This window comes from Podarcis cretensis, assembly GCF_951804945.1.
Source record: "Podarcis cretensis genome assembly, chromosome: 2".
NCBI classification, from domain to species: Eukaryota; Metazoa; Chordata; class Lepidosauria; order Squamata; family Lacertidae; genus Podarcis; species Podarcis cretensis.
The window spans coordinates 125633639-125658121 of record NC_137171.1 but is presented as its reverse complement, the minus strand read 5'-3'; the positions used below and the strand labels follow the sequence as shown (position 1 = coordinate 125658121).

Sequence of the window (24483 nt, the reverse complement as noted above, 5' to 3'; positions counted from 1 at the left end):
TGGGCGCAGGGCACTAAGCGGCATCTGAGCCGAGAATCACAGAGAACTCTGCACATGCCCTGGACCCCCGGATTCTGGGAGGGGAGGGGAGGACAGCCAGCCAGCCCGGGGGCTGTGCTCAGCTTGCGAAGGGTTAAATCCAACAGAGCCGGAGTCCTAGAGAGGACAGGAAGTGGAGAGGCGGGGCGGGTCCTCCAGAGCAGAATCCCCTCCCTCCGTGCCCAGTCCCGTCTTTTCTCTCTTGTCTCCTCCCCGCGCTGCCTCGGTTTCCCTCCTGGGCAGAATCCGGTGAGTCTCCCCTCTCTTCCCCTTGGGGTGCCCATGGGAGAAGGGGGTCCCGGGGCTGCAGGGGGAGACCCCCAAGTCTGGGAGCAGAGGGTCCTGCCCCCCCATTCCTCCCTGCCAAGCCTGGGAGGGGGCGAGTTTCCAGGGGGTCTGCAGCTCTGCTCTTCCTTGGCATCCTCTTTGGGGAAGGGGGGGGTCTTGGGGGGGGGAGGGCATGCCCAGAATGCCCCTTCCAGTGGAGGAGCCCCTGCCAGGCCGGCCTTTCCCCCTGCCAGAATATTCCTCCTCCAGATCAGCTCAGGTCTCCAGCCCAGAGCCTCAAGGGAAGCCTCTCTGGGCGGGGGCCACGCCTGGGGCCCCTCCGTGGAGAAAAGGGGAGAGCCAGAGGGCTGAGCTGGCTGCACTGGGCTTGCCAGGGTTCAAGGGAACGGAGCTGCCTTCCTTGAGAGGAGAGGATGGAAAGTCGCCTGAAGGACCCCAAGATCTTGTCCTGAAGGGGGTGAGGCAATGCAGGGAGGAGAAGGAGGGGGCTCTGGGTGGCAGGTCTGCCAACTTTTCTCTCTCTGATCCCAGAGGGAGCTTTCAAGGATGTTCCCCATCCTGGAGTTTCTCTGCAGCTGCTGCTGTTGCAGAATGTTTTATTTACATTAAACTTATAACTTCCACAGTGCGTAGGTAAAACTGGAATTTCCTCCCGCAGGAGCCAGGGATTGGAGAGACTTTTCTAAAGGGAAATAATCTATACATGGCAAGCATGATTGTGAATAATACTCTCTTAGAAAAATGTAAGATACAGTAGAGGACATTTATTTATGTATTATCAAGAAGAATAAAGCAAGGATAAAAGACACCTATTCCCCACCTTCTGGGACAAAAGAGGGATTATCAGTCATTGTGTGGCTCCTACTACTAACAGGGGACATTGGTACTATCTCAAAATAGACTAGCTCTATCAAGCTACCCTAAGATTTGGGAATCTTGTCACAAGAGGAGCGTAAAGCTCACCTCTGCAGTTTTTGGAGGATATACATGCCTGGTGTTCTTAAGAACACTGCAGATTTAGGACATGTGGAAGATCTATACTTTGATTGCTTCCGTGCCAGGGTGGGGGCCACATTTCAAGACTGGAGACTTGCGAAGATGGTGTATAAGCACAGACGATATCTAAGGAGGAGAGGTGTATTAGTTTCCTGATATTTCAAAAATGTGGCATCACCGGCTCCTCTGCTTCCACGTATAGATTTGCTACTCCTGACAGAGGCGGATACGACCACAACATCTGTCTGGCTTGTGATGAGAGACCTCAAATATTGTGAACAGAGCATATCATACAAAGCACCCAGTATGGGGGCATTTATATGTAATATCTACTCTGCTATTTTTTGCCCATGATCTGGGGTTTCAGTTTTCAGGCTTGGGGACAGGACGGTGACTGGTTTTTGTACCAAGTTCTGTCAATAGTCCTCAGTGCTTTCAATGGGATCTATTCTCAGGTCACTACTGTGCAGACCATGCCAGGCTTGCAAGTGGGGTGAGGAGCATACAGAAGAAATTGGAATCACTGGAGATGTTTAGAAATGGGGCTTCTCTTGGGAAGGGGCTGCCCCATTTGTGCTTCTCCAGGGGCAGGAGAATATCTAGGGAAAGAGGATCCCTGCAGGGCCTCTGAGGCTCCCTTTGTTTCTTCCTCTCTCCCAGGACCCTGCAGCTTGTTTTGGCTTCTTGACTGCTCAGAAAGGATGAAAGAGACGGATCCTGCAAAGCTCGTAAGGATGGAAGGGGGAAGATGGACGGTTGACCTGCTCAGGTTGTCTCCTGCATCCCTTCGCACAACCTCTGAGTGTTCCCTCCCAGGGACCTCCGAGAGATCTGGTGAGTTCCAGGGGAGTGGAGATGGGGACATGGATGGAACCGGAGAGATATTGGGGCTTGCTCAGGGGGCACCATTTCGGGCTCCTCCACCTGCCTGTCTGCACCTTTGACATCTGCAGGCAATTTGAGCTAGGAATACATCACAGCTCCCCGACCACCACAATGTATTGGCAGCTCAAAATGTCTAAAACCAGTACTGTGATTGAATGCTCTACCAATGTCAGACAACTTACCAATCCTTCAGGCAGCATTAGAAGTCATGACTCTTGAAAGTAACCTGATCCTGCGCTTCCGATTTGTCTGCGAAGGGAAATGGCAAGGCGGTGTGAGTCATCCGTTTAAAAGACGACTGTTACTGGGGCTTTTGAGCAGTGGGGGTGAGACACCCCCCCAAAAAAGTGCCCTACAGGTAGTGGGGTGTCGAGGGGACCAGCCGGGTGTGAAGAGGCTTGCCGTGATTGCCGGAGCCTTGACGCTGTATCGGCAGGTCAGCAACCACACTACCTGGGGTGTACGAGGCATCCATATCTTTCTGGTATAATTCCTCTGTGTATTCTTGCCACCTCTTCTTCATGTCTTCTGCTTCTGTTAGGTCCTTACCACTTTTGTCTTTTATTATGGTAATCTTTGTACGAAATGTCCCTTTCATATCTCCAATTTTCTTGAACAGACCTCTGGTTTTTCCCATTCTATTGTTTTCCTCTATTTCTTTGCATTGCTCGTTTAAGAAGGCCTTCTTGTTTCTCCTTGCTATTTTTGGAAATCTGCATTCAATTTCCTGTATTTTTCACTATCTCCCTCGCATTTTGCTTGCCTTCTCTCCCCCGCTATTTGTAAGGCCTCGTTGGGCAACCACTTTGCTTTCTTGCATTTCCTTTTCATTGGGATGGTTTTCGTTGCTGCCTCCTGTATAATGTTACGAGCCTCCATCCATAGTTCTTCAGGCACTCTGTCCACCAAATCTAAATCCTTAAACCTGTTCCTCAATTCCACTGTGTATTCATAAGGGATTTGATTTAGATTGTATCTTACCGGCCCAGTGGTTTTTCCTACTTTCTTCAGTTTAAGCTTGAATTTTGCTATAAGAAGCTGATGATCTGAGCCACAGTCAGCTCCAGGTCTTGTTTTTGCTGACTTGTATAGAGCTTCTCCATCTTTGGCTGCAGAGAATATAATCAGTCTGATTTCGATGCTGCCCATCTGGTGATGTCGATGTGTAGAGTCGTCTCTTGTGTTGTTGGAAAAGAGCGTTTGTTATGACCAGCTTGTTCTCTTGACAGAACTCTATTAGCCTTTGCACTGCTTTGTTTGGAACTCTAAGGACAAACTTGCCAGTTGTTCCTTTTATCTCTTGAGTCCCTACTTTAGCATTCCAATCCCCTATAATGAGAAGAACATCCTTGTTTGATGTCATTTCTATAAGGTGTTGTAAGTCATCATAGAATTGGTCAATTTCAGTTTCTTCAGCACCAATGGTTGGTGCATAAACCTGGATTACTGTGATGTTAAAAGGTCTGCCTTAGATTTGTATCGAGATCATTCTATCATTTTTGAGATTGCATCTCAGTACAGCTTTCGCCACTCTTTTGTTGACTATGAGGGCCACTCCATTTCTTTTACGGGCTTCTTGCCCACAGTAGTAGATATGATGGTCATTCGAACTGAATTCGCCCATTCCTGTCCATTTTTGTTCACTGATGCCCAAGATGTCAATATTTATTCTTGCCATCTCATTTTTGACCACATCCAACTTACCAAGATTCACGGTTCTTACATTCCAGGTTCCTATGCAATATTTTTCTTTACAGCATTGGACTTTCCTTTCGCTTCCAGGCATATATGCAACTGAGCGACATTTCGGCTTTGGCCCAGCTGCTTCATCAGCTCTGAATATATTTGTACTTGTCCTCCGCTCTTCCTCAGTAGCATGTTGGACGCCTTCCGACCTGAGGGGCTCATCTTCCAGCGTCATAACTTTTATATGCCTGTTGTCTTTCTCCATGGAATTTTCTTGGCAGGGATACTCGAGTCGCTTGCTGGTTCCTCCTCCAGGTGGATCACGTTTGGTCAAAACTCTCCACTATGACCTGTCCATCTTGGGTGGCCCTGCACGGCATAGCTCATAGCTTCTCTGAGTTATTCAAGCCCCTTCGCCACGGCAAGGCAGTGATCCATGAAGGGGGGAATAACTTTTTATTTGCTTTTAAAAACAAGGATCATAGGACTAATATACAAATATGTAGACCAAGTATCTCTAGCATATGGTCCACCATTAGTGGTCAGTGTATGAGTTCTGGGTTCCTGAATTGGTTTAAATTGAAAGAAAAAAAGGGAAACAGGAGAGAACAGAGAACATTCAACATTGCATAGCTGAATGCCTAGTCAGGAGCTCTTGCGGCTGTTGTGTTTAGATTAAGAGTGAGTTAGTCACTTTTCCTCTTTTGTCACCAATGAAACAATACAGAGTTAGTCTACTCTTGAAAATGGGAGTGGGGTTCAAACTGAAGAGAGTGATTTAGGTATAAATTAAAATTTAGACCAAATTTAGATTGAGGCAACAGCTGGTGGGGAGTGTGCAGGTGAAGGTGAATGTTGCTGTTTGTTTCACGGACAATTTGCTGGATCTTGACAAGAGAGCTCTGCATAAGGAAGTCAAGGAGGAGAATCATGGGGTCATGGACCCTCTTGGTAACGCTTCCTGATGGATCATAATATCTGTTCTGAAATTAAGCAAGTAACTTTGAAAGTCCATACATACCTCTATGTGATGAACCTTCACTATTTAGATGGAGACCAACAGCATTCGGATTCTAACATCCCCACCATGAACCCTGAATGGAGGGATATCCACTGTTTTCTCTGCAATTTTTTTCCTTCTAGTCATGCCTTTTAAAGCAATGACCAGGTTGTCTGAACTGCCCAGGCCTTCTTAAATGTCAGCCTCAGAGCTTTAAGGGAAATTGGAGATGGAGTGGATTCCAGGATTGAGCCAAACAAAATCTATCCCAGATAAAAACCAAGCAATATGTCAGTTAATACCAGCCAACAGTGAAAACTATAGTAAGGGCTCACATCTAACTCTCTTCAGTTCCTCCTCTATCACAAGCATTCATTAACTTTGTTCTTCCTGAGGCTCTAATTAGCTTCTCTCTTCATTGCAGATGGTGATGAATTGGAAGGGAAGAACAAGGGGGACCTCAACAGTATCCACATAGCAGAGAAATCAGATAAATATACAAAGTGCGGAGAGAACATCTGCCGGAGCCCCCAGTCCACCTCACCTCAAGGAAAGAGCTTTGTTCGGAGGGATAGAATCTCTTCATATGAAAGAACTAACAGCGGAGAGAAATTGTATCAGTGCAGAGAACGTGGGAAGAGCTTCAGTCACCGTCAGAATCTCACTTGCCATCAAAGAATTCATACAGGGGAGAAACCCTATCAGTGCTTGGAATGTGGAAATAACTTCAGTCGGAAAGAACAGCTCACTTCCCATCAAATAATTCATACAGGGGAGAAACCTTATGAGTGCTTAAAGTGTGGAAAGAGCTTCAATCGGAAGGATGGTCTCAGTATCCATCAAAGAATTCATACAGGGGAGAAACCCTTTCAATGCCTTGAGTGTGGAAAGAGCTTTCGTCACAGTTCCAGTCTCACTTCCCATCAAAGAATTCATAAAGGGGAGAAACCCTATCAGTGCTTAGAATGCGGAAAGAGCTTTAATCGGAAGGATGGTCTCAGTATCCATCAAAGAATTCATACAGGGGAGAAACCCTTTCAATGCCTTGAGTGTGGAAAGAGCTTTCGTCACAGTTCCGGTCTCACTTCCCATCAAAGAATTCATACAGGGAAGAAACCCTATCAATGCTTAGAATGCGGAAAGAGCTTCAGTCAAAGTTCCAATCTAACTTCTCATCAAAGAGTCCATACACGGGAGAAACCCTATCAGTGCTTGAAATGTGGGAAGAGCTTCAGTCACAGAGAGATTCTCACTTGCCATCAAAGAATTCATACAGGGGAGAAACCCTATCAATGCTTGGAATGTGGAAAGAGATTTAGTCAAAGTGTACATCTCACTTCCCATCAAATAATACATACAGGGAAGAAACCCTATCAGTGCTTGGAATGTGGAAAGAGTTTCAGTCGGAAGGATGGTCTCACTTCCCATAACAGAATTCATACAGGGGAGAAACCCTATCAGTGCTTAGAATGTGGAAAGAGCTTCAGTCAGAAGGATGGTCTCACTTCCCATAACAGAATTCATACAGGCGAGAAACCATATCCATGCCTGGAATGTGGAAAGAGTTTCAGTCGGAAGGATGGTCTCACTTCCCATCAAAGAGTCCATACAGGCGAGAAACCATATCCATGCCTGGAATGTGGAAAGAGCTTCGGGTATATGCAGTGTCTTAGTTTGCATCAAAAACTTCATACGGGGGAGAAACCCTATCAGTGCTTTGAATGTGGAAAGAGCTTCAGCCAGGGGGCCCATCTCACTTCCCATCAAAGAATTCATACAGGGGAGAAACCATATCAATGCTTAAAATGTGGGAAGAGCTTCAGTCTCAGACAGAATCTCACTTTGCACCAAAGAATTCATACAGGGGAGAAACCATATCAGTGCTTGGAATGTGGGAAGAGCTTCAGTCTCAGGCACAATCTCACTTTGCACCAAAGAATTCATACAGGAAGGAAACCCTATCAGTGCTTGGAATGTGGAAAGAGCTTCACCTGGAAGAACAGTCTCACTTTCCATCAAAGAATTCATACAAGGGAGAAACCCTTTCAATGCCTTGAGTGTGGAAAGAACTTTCGTCACAGTTCCAGTCTCACTTCCCATCAAAGAATTCATACAGGGAAGAAACCCTATCAATGCTTAGAATGCGGAAAGAGCTTCAGTCAAAGTTCCAATCTAACTATGGACCATAGAGTTCACACAGGGGAGAAACCCGATCAGTGCTTGGAATGTGGAAAGAGCTTTCGTCAGAGAGGTGATCTCACTTCCCATCAAAGAGTCCATACAGGCGAGAAACCATATCCATGCCTGGAATGTGGAAAGAGCTTCGGGTATATGCAGTCTCTTAGTTTGCATCAAAAACTTCATACGGGGGAGAAACCCTATCAGTGCTTTGAATGTGGAAAGAGCTTCAGCCAGGGGGCCCATCTCACTTCCCATCAAAGAATTCATACAGGTGAGAAACCATATCAGTGCTTGGAATGTGGAAAGAGCTTTCGACAGAGAGGTGATCTCACTTCCCATCAAAGAGTCCATACAGGGGAGAAACCATATCAGTGCTTGGAATGTGGAAAACGCTTCACTAAGAGGATGCAGCTTACTTCCCATCACAGAATTCATACAGAGGGAAAACCAAAAAAGAAAAATAATAACGCAAACATTATTGAACAACCCTTACAAAACACATTTGTATAGAAAAGAGAAAGGGCATGGGAAAATAACTAAAAATACCCTTTATCACATTTGTATCATATCATTTGTCAACACTTAGAAAGGCAGGCTCCCCAGCGCTCCCCTGGGTGCTTTTAGGTATTGTATGTAGCAAATGTCTGTTCCAGAACCCTGAAAAGAATAAAGTGGGAGTTGTATACATGAAAAGAGAATCAGCTAGGCATGGCAATTGTGATTTGTCTTGAACTGTTTTGTAGATGGATGAAAGAGGACTTTGGAAGACATTTAGTGAAAAGGCATATTAGCCAAAGTCTTAAAAAGAAAGACAAAAAAATTGTTATATGTCGTCACATGATATGATGAGGGCTTATCTGAAGAGCCAAATGATTTTGGTTAGTTCAGGATGATGACATTGGGCTGCAACTATTAAGATTGCTGCGATCCTTGAAGATGATGGGTTTTTCGGAGCTAGCCAACCTAACCGGAAGAGTCCGCGACCAGAAGGAGGAGGCATATCAGGAAGAATGGACTAAATTTAATGATTATTTAGTTTAAAGCCTATCTTAAGAATTGTTATAAAATTGATGAGTGCTAAAATGTCAAGGGAAAGGAAGATGCAGAATTGCAGCTGAAACTGTTTGATGAATTAAGATGAAATTGAGAAAGATAATAAGTTTGAATTAATTGGAGTAAAGGGTTGCTGAAAAATTGCAAGATAAGGATGCAAGAAGGGTTGGGTATGGGGAAGTCCGAGAAAGAAGGTTTATGAAAATGAGGTTATGAAATTATATTTGTGTGTTTGTTTTTGTTTGTTGATGTTTGTATGTTGTTTTGTTTTAAAATTGGAAAATTAATAAAAAATTATTTTTTTAAAAAAATTTATTGTCCTTTTTAATGTTCATCCAATCCTGCTTCCTCTTCTTTTACTAATCTTCTTTCCTAATCCACTGGGGGTGGGGAAGAATGCATATTAAATCCCTTTCCTCATGCGAGCTCATAGCTTGTGTTGTGAACAGTTTCAGGAGTTGCACTGCATCCCCTTTTGCTGGATGTACCTTTTTTTCTGCTGACAGCTCATCCCAACGCAGCCTTGTCTTTCCATGGAGCTCGTTCTCTCTCCTCCTGTTCTTCCCTCACCTGCTCAACAGAACCTTCTGCCAATCCCAGCGACTCCTTTCCAACGACTCCCAGTTTATGACCCACACATTCACCTCAGTCTCTTTTTCTGGAACCCGACTTGGTCTTCAATGCCAAGGAGCTCCATGCCTGGATGGGCTCAGTGTGACCTTGAGATAACAAAATGCAAATCATAATAAATCCAGCTGCCTCAGCAGAAAAGAACAAAACCTTCTGGAAGGAACCAGTGTTTTGCAGTATTTTCCGGTTTCTCCTCTCAGGATTTTAGCCATGACATTTTGTCCCACTGCCAGAAAAGCATCTTTAGCTCCCTAGTTTCTGTGGCAACACTTTGGCTCAAGTTTCCATCACGGAATCGTAGAATGGGAGAGTCGGAAGTGTGGGGATGTTTAGGGAGGCAGGAGAAGGATATATTGTTTGCTAATATCCTTCCCAACTTGCATTAGCCAGTTCTAGAACTTAGCAGAGTTCCAAACATTCCCCTTTTTAAATTTGCATGGTGGTTAGCTTGTTGCAGGCTTGCTTAAGCCTCTTTAAATATAGGATTCCTGGTAAGATCCCTTCTACTCCCTCATAAAGATATGACACAATCTTATTATAGTAAATGTAAAAGTAGTTTACTCACTCATTCAGTTCACAGGTGCAGACTTAGGTTACAAAAGTGTCTAACTATATGAACTGTCCCATAAGGGAGTTAGTCCCAAGTGACTGCAACTGAGCTGTCACTTCTCCTAACATATAGAAGGGAGCTTGGGTGTCACCTGGTCCTGCCCCCTGCAAGTCAGGAATCTCATCCAAGACAGATGGTCATCCAACCTCTTCTTTAAAAACTCCATGGAAGGAGAGTCCAGCACCTACCAAAGGAGTCTGTTTCACTCTGGAAGAACTCTTCCTGTCCTAAAGTATTTCCTGAGGTTTAGCTGGAATCTCTTTTCTTGTAACTTGAAGCCATTGCTCCATCCTGAACACCTTGCTCCATGCTGCAGGTGACAGCCCTTTCATAACATGTATACGTTGTAGAAAATAACAATTCCATAAAACTGCATTTGGATGATTCCGATTTCTTTTAAGCCTATGGCCTAGCCTAACTGAAAAGGCCTGTGCCTGCCTACATTTGACGGAACAGAATGAGCTGCTTTAGGTACTGTATGTAGCAAATGTCTGTTCCAGAACCCTGAAAAGAATAAAGTGGGAGTTGTATACATGAAAAGAGAATCAGCTAGGCATGGCAATTGTGATTTATCTTGAACTGTTTTGTAGATGGATGAAAGAGGACTTTGGAAGACATTTAGTGAATAGGAATATTAGCCAAAGTCTTAAAAAGAAAGACCAAAAAATTGTTATATGTCGTCACATGATATGATGAGGGCTTATCTGAAGAGCCAAATGATTTTGGTTAGTTCAGGATGATGACATTGGGCTGCAACTATTAAGATTGCTGTGATCCTTGAAGATGATGGGTTTTTCGGAGCTAGCCAACCTAACCGGAAGAGTCCGCGACCAGAAGGAGGAGGCATATCAGGAAGAATGGACTAAATTTAATGATTATTTAGTTAAATATGTCAAGTTAGATGAATTGGAATCAGCTTGCAGATACTTAATCGACTTAGGATTCTATATAAGTTAAGTGATGAATTAATAGGTGTAATTTCAAAATGAAAAGATCTAAGGATGTTAATGTTCAAGTTAAACTTTATAAGAACTGTGATTTGGAAAACCCTTAAAAGGATATGCATTGAAATTCAATGAAGGGGAAGTGAGGAAGGCACTTAACAATGTTAATAAGTGTAATTTTTAATACGGTTATGATTTATGTTTGTTTGTTTTATGTGTTTGTTTATAATTTTGTGAAAACCGATAAAAAATTGAAGTAAAAAAAAAAAAGATTGCTGTGATCCTTTGATTGGCGAATAGGAATGATGTGCAATTTGCCATTCCATCCAAAAAACACCTACAATAAAATATAAATTACTTATTGATCGGAGAAAGAGAGGCGGATTTGACCTACCTGACCTGGAATTATATCATGCTGCAGCAGCTCTGACCTGCTTAAAGGAGTGGATTAAGTTAAAGGACACTGATGTGTTAGATCCGGAGGAAGTAGGAACTCAATTTGGATGGCATGCATACCTAATAGATGGAAAGGAGAGAGTCCAGATGGGTTTTATAAGGAAATCATTGTATAAAATATGGATGAAATATACAGGGATTCTAGAACCCAAAACACCTTGGTGGACCTCACCTTAGAAATCATGACTGTAAAGAGAAAGAATATGAATAACAACTGGGCAACATATAAGGATTACTGGAAGAGGAAAATAATAAACTTAAATTGAAAGGATATAAGGAAGTTAAGAAATATTTGAACAATTGGCTGCAGTTCTTTCAAATTAATCAGAGATGACAAAAGAGGAAGAAAAAGGATTTGAGAAAGAAATTTCAAGATTGGATGAGTACTTACTGCAATCTAAAAGTAAACATATTTCCAAACTATATGATTTGCTCCTAGAATGGGAGGTAAAGGAGCAGCAAGTGAAGACAGCGATGGTAAAGTAGGCCCAGGATTTAGGGGAAAATATGATGAGCCAACTACTGTGAGACAGGGATATTAAATTTACGGCATGCTACAATTTAAGAGAGAATGTAACGAAAATGCAATACAGATGGTACTTGACCCTGGTTAGACTGGCAAAAATGTATAAAAACTGTAGTGATGTTTGTTGGAGATACAACAACGGGGCGGGAACCTTTCTACACATGGGCTGGGAATGCAAAGAGATTGTGGGGTTCTGGGAAAATATTTACAAGTTGAAAAAGTGAATAAGGAGTGGGCTATCTTTAAGGAATACATCAAAAGCTATGTGGAAAAAGTCAAACTTTTGACAGATATTGAGTGAATTCAGAACATGATTTGAGTGAAAGGAGAGTAAAGTTAAGATAGAAGAAGAGATTAAAGAAATAATGAAATGTGTTTAAGGCAACTGGAAAAATAAAGTAGTGTAACAAGAACGGCTGGAAGTCAAGTCAGTTTGTGGGTGTTCATGTGGGGTAGACGTGTTGGTATGTATAGTATAGGTAGGCATAATATAGAGTAATGTAGGTATGCTTATGTTAGGAAAATAACGTATTGTGTATATGTACTGTGCAAATGTAAATGTATGTGTTCTATATGTATGTGGTTCTTTGCAGGAACATTTGTATTTCAATAAAGACCTATCTTTCCACCTGGAGACTTCCTCCTTTTTTTGGGGGGGGGGAGTTTCTGTGTGGATAACCTCCAGTCTGGGAACCTCTTTTTGAATTTCTACTACATATACATGACAAGATTTTTTTAAAAAAATTTGAAAGTGATTTATAATGAGATTGAATATAATTATTGGTAGAAACTATTTAAAACATTCAAAAAATGAATCAGCAATACATTTTTTCTTAGTGTTTACAGTTCAGTTTACAGATGGTTGGGGCGGGGGGAGGGAACAACATGCCGAAGCAGAGCCCATCTTTTTCAAGGGATCCTTAGTAAACCTGGGAACGTCTGCATGTGATCCCACCATAAAGAAGGAGGCTGGAGCATTGGCCCCGAAGGCCTCAAGGGCGATTTTCCCCATGGAGACCTGGGACCCCTTCTCCTTCTAAAGGGACCTCCAAGGAGGAAGCCAGGGCGGATCATCGGGTGACGATGTTTCTGTTTTACTTAATATATGTGGGGTTTTGTGTCAGCATTGCTTGTGCGGGTTCTCTGCTGTTCACCTGTGTCCCTTTGGTGATGAGAGAGGTGGTTCATTTGTGGTTGGCTGTGGTGGTCTTTGTTTTCGTGGGTGAGTGGGGTGGCTGGGTGTTTTGGATCAGGTTAGCCACATTGATTTGTATGCTGTAGGTGGGTTTTTGTCATTGTCTTGTTGGGCTGTGTGTGTGATAAAGGGGAGTCATACTGGGGTGATGGCGTTAAGAATGGACCTCCAGAACGAATTAAGTACTTAACCCGAGGTACCACTGTAGTGTGTTGTTGTGGTTTAGTGTTGTTCAACACTGATCTTTTAAAAAGAAACTAATAATAATAGTAAACTGATACGGAAGGAGGGGGGGTACCCTTCCTCACCCCTCCTCCTCCTGAGAAGGGGCCTGAGGCGATGACCTCGACAGCGCCCAACTCTGTCGTGACCCCTCAGCCCCCACATTGTTGCACAAGCACCACACTATACCCCTTGGCCTTATAAACTAATATCCCTTTTCCTTCTATATACGGGCGAAATAAGCCCTTCTTTCTTAAGCCTTCCTTTCGCCCTGATTTAGCATGGGTAGACCGTATCGAACTGTATTCTCCATTGACTATAATGGCCGCGCCTCAGCCAATCAGGACCATGCATTCCCCTGCAGAGACTAGCTCAGGGAGCTCTTGCACGCCTCATTTAACCTCCTGACAAGCTTTGACAGCTCCCCGCTGCGAGAACAATGGAACCGAAACCAGCGACCTTGTAAACCTGTCAAAGTCTTGTTACAATGTATCCATTTTGTTTCCGCTTTTGATATTCAATATACACTTGACCGGCAAAGTGCCGAAACTTTGGAAAATAATATAAAATCAACCAAAGCTCCAATTTTCTCCATCTTGACGTCATTCTACTCGGTTCCCTCTGGCCTCCATGATGCTGCCCCTACCTCCATGATCCCCAGAGCGGCGAGTCACGTACTCAGGAAGACCCTAATCCTGTCGGATCGTTCTGCCAAACCCTTCCTCCGGGCAATGCCAGGTGGCAGACGATGCATATCTACGCCATTGTCTTGCCATCACCTGTATTCAGGAAGCGTTTATCTATGTTTATCTATGCATATCTCTTACTCTGCATATTTCCCCCTCCCTTCCTTAAAATGCTAATCCATGTAACCCCACCTTTCTGTAATATATTCATGATGTAATCTGTGAAACCCAACCTTCCCATAATGTATTCATGACGTTTGTTGCACTGTATTCTGGGACTTGGAGGGAACTTTTAAAAGTTTATGTCGCCCCATTCTCGGGGTTCAATTCCATTTTGAACCTGTTGCGCAATAAACTTTGGATCTCCGTTTATTGCTCCTGTCTCCGGCTGAGCTCATTTTCCTCCACTAGGACCCGCGGACTTCATCCAACGAGCCGGGTGGCAAGGGTAACTCCGCACCCGGAATTTTCCGTAACATAAACAACTGTGAGGTTGGACCCCAACGGACATCTAGTCCCACCCCCTGCAATAAAGAATCCCTGACATTTGGCCTTCCAGCCTCCGTTTGGAAAACTTCCAAAGAAAGCAGTTCTGACACTGGTAGTTTAAAAACAGAGATCAGGGAAGGAGTGTTTGCTGACACTGAAGATCCGGAGAATAATTTAATTTTGTTTTACTTCTTAACGCAGGAGTGCTGGAAAGGAGAAAAATCAAGGGTGTGTGTGTGGGGGGGGGCATTATAATTAACTCATGCCCAGGTTGGGAAATTCCGCATCAGCCTCAGAGTGAAATGGGTGCAGTTTCCCAGCCTCAGTTGTGGCGCGTGTGAAATGGGTATATCACAGTGAGGCTGAATTTAGAGGTGCTTCAAGGTGAATGAGAAGCAGGGATGGGAAGGGGGCAGGCTGGGCTTTGCAAAGGGCCTGGTTTTTATTTTAAGGGTTGGGGTCTCCAGACCCAGGACCTGGAAGACCAGGCCGGCCTCGACCTCCGGGGGAAACTCGGACTCCAGGGCAGATTCTTCCAGGAGTCTCCTGGGTGGGGGCAGGAACAAAATGGCGGGACACTGCTTAAGGGCACTGGGCATGACTGAGCCTCTGCCCCCAGCCTCCTCCAGGAACCAGCAGCCCAGCTTGGCCACCGGAGGCAAGGTTCTGCCAAATGACGCTCCTGGGAGGAGGAAGAAGAAGGGGGTGGACTAGATGGCCCCTGGGTGTGATTCTAGGAGCGGAAGGACCTCAGGAGAGCCCCAAATCAGCAGCAGCAGCAGCAGCAGCAGCAGCATCTGGGTCCGGACCAAGGGGACCCCTCCCCCCTAGCCCAGCCTCCTGTCCTCACAGCAGCCCAACGCCCCACAGAATAGAGCCGTCTGGGTAGAGTGCTTGTGGGCCTGGAGGCTGTCGCTGGAAAACACCCCCCCTCCATTGACACGTGTACCGCACAAGCACCACACTCACACATACACGCACCCACCCTCCCTGACCCTAGAGATGTCCCTTTAAAGGGCCACCTCTTAAAAGCCTTCCGTAAATAAGGAAGCGCTAGCCTGACAGCCCTTCGTCGTAACACTTCGCATCGCCCTATCTTTATTGTGAGTAGACCGGCCGCCTGAACTTTAGGTCAAATGGCAGCTGCCTCAGCCAATCAACATTGTCGAACAGCGCCCCTTGTGGCGGCCATGCTGGTACTGCAAGCTGCAAGTACCTTTTCCCTCACCTTTTGACAGCTCTCAATACAATGTTTCCGAGTTCAATTGACCGTGACTGATTTAATCAAAATGTAGCAAGTTGCTTCCGAAAGGCGAAAGTACTTTGAACTTCAAGGACCATATTCTTTATAAATTCACCAAAAATCAGCCGTACATCGGATTTTCATCGGACCACTTTTATTTGACTACATATTACAAGGACTATCAAAGGGGGGTGACCTGATACAGGGCAACCATAATCCTTTGACCGAGCGGTCACGTACTCGGCGGACTTTCCCAGCGGACGTGACAACCTTGATGGCAATCGTGATGGGCCCAGACAGAAGGCCATCAGGGACACAATAACCTGCATATTTCAGTGTATTCCGCGCGGACTCTTACAAAGCGTTCTGACCGGATTCCCCTCAGGGGGGCAGGAAACTTTACCCTTCTCTTTTGTTCTTAATAATGACTCATGTGGGGAGGGGAGAGGAGGCTCCGGCCAGGTGTCAGGACACTCGGATTACCTGTGTAGCCCCTCCTCGACTCCTCCTAATTTTAATGTAATCATGATGTAGATATGATGTAATTCTGGGGGTGTAGCTTAGGGGATTAGCAACTAATAAAAGTTAGGGTCTTCCTTTGTTCGGGGCTTCCATCTTGCTTCACCTCGTGGGCGGTGGGAGTCCTGTCGCGACAGTCTTTTCTTAAATAAAGACCGAGCCTACTGGCTGCTGTTTTGCTCTGTATTGCTCTGGCTGGTGTCTTCATTTGTCCAAGAGAGCCCTCAGATTTTTCCTGTAACAAGGCTCCATAAGAAGAGCCCTGCTGGATCAGGACCAGGGCCCACCTAGCCCAGCCTCCTGGCAGGAGTTGAAGAGCGTCATCCCATTCTCCTTCTCCCCCCTTCCAAGGTAGACTGGCTCTGTCCATGGAGGATCCGCTTGGGCATCGCTGGGGACAAAGCAGAGCCAAAGGGGACCAGGCTCCCCCCAAGCGAAGAGGCCCTCTTCAGGACGACGCTTCCAGGAGAGCGGAGGGACTACCCCGGGCCAAATTCCCCTCCCGGATCCTGGCTATTCCGCCCCACCTTCCCCCGCCTGGACTAGATGACCCTCAGGGGTCCCTTCCAACTCCAGAATTCTACGAGTCTCTGAATTCTAAGATTCTGAAGTTGAATCGGAAAGAGCAGGAAGCAAGGGAAGGGGGCGGGAGGGAGAGCAGCCAGGTGGGGGCGCCCCATCGGATATTTGGGCCTCTGAGTCTTCCTGCCTGAATGCAGAATCCGACCTTTGTCCCCCCTGAAGGTCCCTTTCTGAGTCTGGAGCGAGTTCTCCAAGTGGGGAGTGTTCTGATTTATTTATTTGCATTTAACAGATTCACAGAGGGGTCGAGGGTCATCCAGCCCAACCCTTTGCCGTGCCTAAAGTGGGGCTTGAACCCAGGACCCTGAAATTGAGAGTCTCCTGCTTTACCAGCGGAGGCTTTTGCTCCCAAGGGACCCTCCTAATATTGCAACAGACTTTCACTCTGCTAGTGAGCAGGTGAAGCAATTATTATTATTATTTTATTTATCCCCCACCCATCTGGGCGCAGGGCACTAAGCGGCATCTGAGCCGAGAATCACAGAGAACTCTGCACATGCCCTGGACCCCCGGATTCGGGGAGGGGAGGGGAGGGGAGGACAGCCAGCCAGCCCGGGGGCTGTGCTCAGCTTGCGAAGGGTTAAATCCAACAGAGCCGGAGTCCTAGAGAGGACAGGAAGTGGAGAGGCGGGGCGGGTCCTCCAGAGGAGAATCCCCTCCCTCCGTGCCCAGTCCCGTCTTTTCTCTCTTGTCTCCTCCCCGCGCTGCCTCGGTTTCCCTCCTGGGCAGAATCCGGTGAGTCTCCTCTCTCTTCCCCTTGGGGTGCCCATGGGAGAAGGGGGTCCCGGGGCTGCAGGGGGAGACCCCCAAGTCTGGGAGCAGAGGGTCCTGCCCCCCCATTCCTCCCTGCCAAGCCTGGGAGGGGGCGAGTTTCCAGGGGGTCTGCAGCTCTGCTCTTCCTTGGCATCCTCTTTGGGGAAGGGGGGAGGGGTCTTGGGGGGGGGAGAGGGCATGCCCAGAATGCCCCTTCCAGTGGAGGAGCCCCTGCCAGGCCGGCCTTTCCCCCTGCCAGAATATTCCTCCTCCAGATCAGCTCAGGTCTCCAGCCCAGAGCCTCAAGGGAAGCCTCTCTGGGCGGGGGCCACGCCTGGGGCCCCTCCGTGGAGAAAAGGGGAGAGCCAGAGGGCTGAGCTGGCTGCACTGGGCTTGCCAGGGTTCAAGGGAACGGAGCTGCCTTCCTTGAGAGGAGAGGATGGAAAGGCGCCTGAAGGACCCCAAGATCTTGTCCTGAAGGGGGTGAGGCAATGCAGGGAGGAGAAGGAGGGGGCTCTGGGTGGCAGGTCTGCCAACTTTTCTCTCTCTGATCCCAGAGGGAGCTTTCAAGGATGTTCCCCATCCTGGAGTTTCTCTGCAGCTGCTGCTATTGCACAATGTTTTATTTACCGTATTTTCCGCTCTATAACACGCACCTGACCATAACGCGCACATCGTTTTTAGAGGAGGAAAACAAGGGAAAAAACATTCTGAATGAAACAGTGGATGTATCATTTTTGTGCTTCATGCTGTGGCCACAGACATGTGATCTGATGGTGAATTTGGGGTGACCCAATGCAAAAATCCTGAGAATACCTGTGGATCCATGTTTTGTAACCACGTTTTTGCACCATTGCAGCACCAGGCAACAGTGGGTGTGTGATTTTTGGAGGGCAGGCTGTAGCCATGGACATGCTATGTGCTCTGATGGTGAATTTGGGCTGACCCAATGCAAAGATCCTGAGGATCCATGTGGATCCATGTTTTGTAACCACGCTTTTGCACCATTGCAGCCCCAGGCAACAGTGGGTGCGTGATTTTGGGGGGGCAGGCTGTAGCCATGGACATGCTATGTGATCTGATGGTGAATTTGGGGTGACCCAATGCAAAGATCCTGAGGATCCATGTAGATCCATGCTTTTTAACCACGTTTTTGCACCATTGCAGCCCCAGGCAACAGTGGGTGCGTGATTTTGGGGGGGCAGGCTGTAGCCATGGACATGCTATGTGATCTGATGGTGAATTTGGGGTGACCCAATGCAAAGATCCTGAGGATCCATGTGGATCCATGCTTTTTAACCACATTTTAAGTGGGAAGGAAAAACACAGAATGGACAAGGAGCACGAGAGGTATGTGCAGAGAAGCAGCTGGCTAAGAATGCAGGAGAGGGGTATAACGGGAGGGAGGAAAGGAAGGCAAAAGTTTTCCCTCACCTACCCACCCAAGCCAGCCAGCTCGCGCGCGCTCTCTCTCTCTCTCCCTCCTGCATGAGCACAGAGACGACACACTGCTTTCCCCTCTGCTTACCTGGAGGGGAGGGGCTTTCCCTGCTCTTTGTTCCATTTGAGCAAACACAGCAAGGAAACAGGTGGGTGGGCAGTAAGACCCTGAGGCAGAATGCAGGAAAGCAGCCGCTTCCTCTTTTCAGGTTTCCCTTCTCCGAGACGCGCAATTTGATTTTTGCCTGATTTTTTTTTGCCATTTGGCTCCAGGGACCACACATTCGCTCAATAACACGCACAGACATTTCCCCTTCCTTTTTAGGAGAAAAAATATGTGTGTTATAGAGGGGAAAATACGGTACATTAAAAACTGGAACTCCCTCCCGCAGGAGCCAGGGATTGGACAGACTTTTGTAAAGGGAAATAATCTATACATGGCAAGCATGATTGTGAATAATACTCTCTTAGAAAAATGTAAGATACAGAAGGGGACATTTATTTATGTATTATCAAGAAGAATAAAGCAAATATAAATGACACCTACTCCCCACCTTCTGGGACAAAAGAGGGATTATCAGTCATTGTGTGGCTCCTACTACTAACAGGGGACATTGGTGCTATCGCAAAATAGACTAGCTCTATCAAGCTACCCTAAGATTTGGGAATCTTGTCACAAGAGGAGCGTAAAGCTCACCTCTGGAGTTTTTGGAGGATATACATGCCGGGTGTTCTTAAGAACACTGCAGATTTAGGACATGTGGAAGATCTATACTTTGGTTGCTTCCGTGCCAGGGTGGGGGCCACATTTTGGGACTGTAGTCTTGCGAGAATGGCTCCTCTGCTTCCACATACAGATTTGGTCCCCATGCAACTCTTGACAGAGGTGGATACGGCCACAACATCTGTCTGGCTTGTGATGAGAGAGCTCAAAGATTGTGAACAGGGTTCTCCATAGAAAGCACCTAGCATGGGGGCACCTACATGTAATATCTACTCTGCTCTTTTCTGCCCATGCTCTGGGGTTTCAGTTTTCAAGCTTGCGGACAGGACGGTGACTGTTTTTTTTTACCAAGTTCTGTCAGTTATCCCCACTGAGTTCAATGGGATCTACTCTCAGGTGACTACTGTGCAGACCATGCCAGGCTTGCAAGTGGGGTGAGGAGCATACGGAAGAAATTGGAATCACTGGAGATGTTTAGAAATGGGGCTTCTCTTGAGAAGGGACTGCCCCATTTATGCTTCTCCAGGGGCAGGAGAATATCTAGGGAAAGAGGATCCCTGCAGGGCCTCTGAGGCTCCCTTTGTTTCTTCCTCTCTCCCAGGACCCTGCAGCTTGTTTTCGCTTCTTGACTGCTCAGGAAGGATGAAAGAGACGGATCCTGCAAAGCTCGTAAGGATGGAAGGGGGAAGATGGACGGTTGACCTGGTCAGGTTGTCTCCTGCATCCCTCCTCACAACCTCTGAGCGTTCCCTCCCAGGGACCTCCGAGATATCTGGTGAGTTCCAGGGGAGGGGAGATGGGGACATGGATGGAACCGGAGAGGTATTGGGGCTTGCTCGGGGGGCACCATTTCGGGCTCCTCCACCTGCCTGCCTGCGCCTTTGACATCTGCAGGCAATTTGAGCTAGGAATACATCACTGCTCCCCGACCACCACAATGTATTGACAGCTCAAAATGTCTAAAACCAGTACCGTGATTGAATGCTCTACCAGTGTCAGACAACTTACCAATCCTTCAGGCAGCATTAGAAGTCATGACTCTTGAAAGTAACCTGATCCTGGGCTTCCGATTTGTCTGCGAAGGGAAATGGTGAGGCAGTTCGAGTCGTCCGTCTAAAAGACGACTGTTACCGGGGCTTTTGAGCAGTGGGGGTGAGTGCCAGGGTTAGACACCCCCCCAAAATGCCCCAAGGGTAGTGGGGTGTCGAGGGGACCAGCCGTGTGTGAAGAGGCTTGCCGTGATTCCTGGAGCCCTGACGCTGTATCGGCAGGTCAGCACCCACACTACCTGGGGTGTACGAAGCATCCATATCTTTCTGGTATAATTCCTCTGTGTATTCTTGCCACCTCTTCTTCATGTCTTCTGCTTCTGTTAGGTCCTTACCACTTTTGTCTTTTATTATGGTAATCTTTGTACGAAATGTCCCTCTGGTTTTTCCCATTCTATTGTTTTCCTCTATTTCTTTGCATTGCTCGTTTAAGAAGGCCTTCTTGTCTCTCCTTGCTATTCTTTGGAAATCTGCATTCAATTTCCTGTATCTTTCACTATCTCCCTCGCATTTTGCTTGCCTTCTCTCCCCCGCTATTTGTAAGGCCTCGTTGGGCAACCACTTTGCTTTCTTGCATTTCCTTTTCATTGGGATGGTTTTATTGCTGCCTCCTGTATAATGTTACGAGCCTCCATCCATAGTTCTTCAGGCACTCTGTCCACCAAATCTAAATCCTTAAACCTGTTCCTCACTTCCACTGTGTATTCATAAGGGATTTGATTTAGATTGTATCTTACCGGCCCAGTGGTTTTTGCTACTTTCTTCAGTTTAAGCTTGAATTTTGCTATAAGAAGCTGATGATCTGAGCCACAGTCAGCTCCAGGTCTTGTTTTTGCTGACTTGTATAGAGCTTCTCCATCTTTGGCTGCAGAGAATATAATCAATCTGATTTTGATGCTGCTCATCTGGTGATGTCGATGTGTAGAGTCGTCTCTTGTGTTGTTGGAAAAGCGTGTTTGTGATGACCAGCTTGTTCTCTTGGCAGAACGCTATCAGCCTTTGCCCTGCTTTGTTTGGAACTCTAAGGACAAACTTACCAGTTGTTCCTTTTATCTCTTGAGTCCCTACTTTAGCATTCCAATCCCCTATAATGAGAAGAACATCCTTGTTTGGTGTCATTTCTATAAGGTGTTGTAAGTCATCATAGAATTGGTCAATTTCAGTTTCTTCAGCACCAGTGGTTGGTGCATAAACCTGGATTACTGTGGTGTTAAAAGGTGTGCCTTGGATTCGTATCAAGATCATTCTATCATTTTTGAGATTGCATCTCAGTACAGCTTTCGCCACTCTTTTGTTTACTATGAGGGCCACTCCATTTCTTTTACGGGCTTCTTGCCCACAGTAGTAGATATGATGGTCATCCGAACTGAATTCGCCCATTCCTGTCCATTTTTGTTCACTGATGCCCAGGATGTCAGTATTTATTCCTGCCATCTCATTTTTGACCACATCCAACTTACCAAGGTTCACGGTTCTTACATTCCAGGTTCCTATGCAATATTTTTCTTTACAGCATTGGACTTTCCTTTCGCTTCCAGGCATATCCGCAACTGAGCGACCTGTTGATTTGTAGCATCCAAGTGCACAGCGGAATGATGAGGAATACGTGCCAACATGCTCTATATTGCTTTATTTACATTTCAAAGCTGGTAGATTACAGAAAACCATCTTGTCTCTGCCGGAGCAGAAAACTGCATCCTCTCTCCTCTGAAGCTCAGAGAGAAACACACTGTGTGAGAACAGTGAAAAACAGGAAACCAGTGTACGTCACATCCAGTTTTCCCTTTCCCGTGGGAAACCTCCAGCAGTAACTCTGTGGAATGTAAACATTGTCTTGTGACAAGCCTTTCGCTGCACAGTGAAGAGAGCAGAAACCAACATCCTCCCCCTTTCTGTGAACACCACTGGGCAGCGTGTTCGTACAATATCAGTACAAACCCAACTTCTGCACATAGGTACAGTGTTGATCCCTTGATACAATCTTGGACAATACATCAGCGGGAATTTCATTACCTGGCATATAGGACACCGTTACGAGTCCCTTCTGAATACGTTCCCTAGCATGTTGCAACTTCAATTGCAAGTGCTTCGTGCTTTGCTTACAACCTTCAGAATTCAGCAAAGCCAAACATGCTTTGTTGTCCTGGTAAACCTGGATTGGACATTTGACAGGAATTTTCATGTCTTTGCACAATTGTAACAACCATTCACAATCCTTAAGTGAATAAGACAGTGCATTCAGTTCAGCTTCACAAGTACTTAAGCTAACTGTTGTTTGCTTCTTGCATGACCAATCAAAAAGACCCTGATTGTACATGTAGCAAACTCCAGACGTGCTTTTCCTGTCTGTAGTGTCACTTCCAAAACTTGCATCTGCAAATATCTCAAGACCACCAGACTTCTGATTGTTAAATCTCAGCCTGTAATGCATAGTGCCTTTCAAATACCGCGCTATGCGTTTCAGAGCTTTCCAATCCTTAACAGTAGGATTGTTGACTTGTCTGCTTAGCAAATTACAGCTAACAGCAATGTCTGGTCTTGAACATCTGGCAATAAAGTTTAGCTTGCCTAGCACACTTCTGTACAGTGTAGTGTCAGAAAATGCTTCTTCAGTGTCATCTACCTGATAACCTGTTGTCATCGGTGTGTCTACAGGGTTAGCATCCATCAGGTTTAGTTTGCTTAACACATCAGCAATTTTCTGTGACTGGTGTACTAGAATGTTACCATCTTGATCTCTCTCTATTTCCAGAGATAGGTAGTTGTTTACCTCACCAAGATCTTTCATGTCAAAGTGTTCTTTCAGTTGAGCTAGGGCGTTATTGTACATTGTGACATCTTTCCAAAAGAATAAAAGATCATCAACATAAAACAAACAATACAGTTTCTTTTGCCCCTCCTCTTTGACAAATACACATGGATCAGCTTTCCCTTGCTTAAAACCTAGAGAAAACAATACTTCAGTGAGTTTTGTGTGCCAACACCGTGCACTTTGTTTGAGACCATAAAGGGACTTTTTCAGAGCACAAACATATCCCTGTTTTACCTGTACGCCATCAGGTGGAAGCATATAAAGTGATTCATTTAGAGATCCGTACAGAAAAGCTGTATTCACATCGTGGTGACTAATGTGTAGATTCTCCTCTGCAGCTAGCTTGAGCATAAGCCTAATGCTCTCATACCTCACTGTGGGTGAGTAGGTCTCGTGATAGTCTTCACCTGGTACCTGTGCAAAACCTCTGGCTACCAATCTGGCTTTGTGTCTGACTATCTTGCCATTTTGATCAGTCTTCGCTTTGAAGACCCACTTGCTTCCTAGCAGTTTCATTCCTGGAACTACTGGAACAAGTTCCCATGTTTTGTTCCTTTCCAAGGAATCAAGCTCAGCCTTCATGGCATTTAACCATGGCTCAGCTTCCTTTGAATCCAAATCCTGGATTTCTTGGAAACTTGAAGGTTCAAATACCTTCTTGGAGCTTTTAACAGCTGTTACTGCTATCTTAGCAAACTCATCAGCAAATCTCTTTGGAGGTCTACCTTTTGTGGCTCTTTGTGACCTGCGAATTAGCCTTAAGTCTTCAACACTCTCCTCTTCCTTCTTAGGAGAAAAGCGACCTATTGTGAATAATGGTTCCTCCAATTCTTGATCAGAGCTTTCAGAGGGTCGCATAGAGGCTTTCGCACTCTTGAAATCCTCTGAATCACCCGATTCAGTTTCAGACTCAGAATCAGAACTTTCATCAGTGGGTGTGGGTTGCTGTGGTTGCTTTTGACTATCCTCAGTCTCATCACTGTCATCAGGATAACATTGGAAAATTCCCACATTCTCCCCCCACTTGGCATTGTACTCAACACTTCTTGTGAGCTTAATGGTCTTAGAGTCAGTCATCCTTATTCTGTAAGAACCTTTCTCATAACCTAGAAAGATACCATGCAAACCACGCTTGTCTAACTTGGAGTTTTGTGGTGAGTGAACCCACATGTCAGAACCAAAAATTTTCATGTGTTTGATGTATGGTTTCTTGCCAAACATCTTCTCATAGGGGGTACAACCAATCGCTGAAGATAACCTGCGATTATAACTGTAAGTGAAACATGAGAGAGCTTCGGCCCAATAACTCTCTGGAAGATTTGCATCATGTAGCAAGGTTTTTAACCCTTGAAGCAATGTCTGATTTGCTCGTTCTGCAAGTCCATTCTGCCATGGCGAGCGAGGACTAGACAAATCGTGTTGAATTCCTTTCTCAGTCAGAAAAGCTTCAAACTGCTGAGAAGTGAATTCCCCCC

General features: G+C 45.9%; 2 protein-coding genes and 1 long non-coding RNA gene across 6 annotated transcripts in view; all 3 read left to right on the top strand.

The window, feature by feature from the left end:
* On the top strand, positions 1-8129 carry LOC307207042 (uncharacterized protein). 2 transcript variants are annotated; one of them, XM_079960722.1, is made up of 3 exons: positions 1-288; positions 1984-2157; positions 5319-8129. In XM_079960722.1, the coding sequence occupies exons 2-3, from the start codon at positions 2025-2027 to the stop codon at positions 7583-7585; spliced, it is 2400 nt and encodes a 799-aa protein (XP_079816848.1). In that variant the 5' UTR covers positions 1-288; positions 1984-2024; the 3' UTR covers positions 7586-8129. The 2 variants fall into 2 exon arrangements, with proteins under 2 accessions (XP_079816848.1, XP_079816849.1); XM_079960723.1 differs by lacking the exons at positions 1-288; positions 1984-2157 and adding an exon at positions 4421-5217.
* A 313-nt stretch (positions 8130-8442) lies between these two features.
* LOC307209172 overlaps positions 8443-24483 on the top strand; it is a 52944-nt gene continuing 36903 nt past the window's right edge. Inside the window, exon 1 of the long non-coding RNA XR_013835377.1 lies at positions 8443-9338. This is a non-coding gene — a long non-coding RNA (uncharacterized lncRNA). The remainder of the gene's footprint in view (positions 9339-24483) is intronic.
* LOC307206766 (uncharacterized protein) overlaps positions 16758-24483 on the top strand; it is a 44629-nt gene continuing 36903 nt past the window's right edge. Inside the window, exons 1-3 of one of the 3 annotated variants that reach the window (XM_079960174.1) lie at positions 16760-16965; positions 19281-19409; positions 19749-19922. In XM_079960174.1, coding sequence (XP_079816300.1) covers positions 19790-19922 — 133 coding nt within the window. In that variant the 5' untranslated portion in view covers positions 16760-16965; positions 19281-19409; positions 19749-19789. Of the gene's footprint in view, positions 16966-19280; positions 19410-19748; positions 19923-24483 lie in introns of all 3 variants that reach the window. The other 2 variants (XM_079960175.1, XM_079960173.1) reach the window with 2 other exon arrangements.

Excerpts from the sequence above, each read along its gene's own strand:
- LOC307207042 (XM_079960722.1), top strand. The coding sequence starts at position 2,025 with ATGAAAGAGACGGATCCTGCAAAGCTCGTAAGGATGGAAGGGGGAAGA. Across the intron at positions 2,158-5,318 it reads AGGGACCTCCGAGAGATCTG|ATGGTGATGAATTGGAAGGG; the intron begins GTGAGTTCCAGG and ends TCTTCATTGCAG.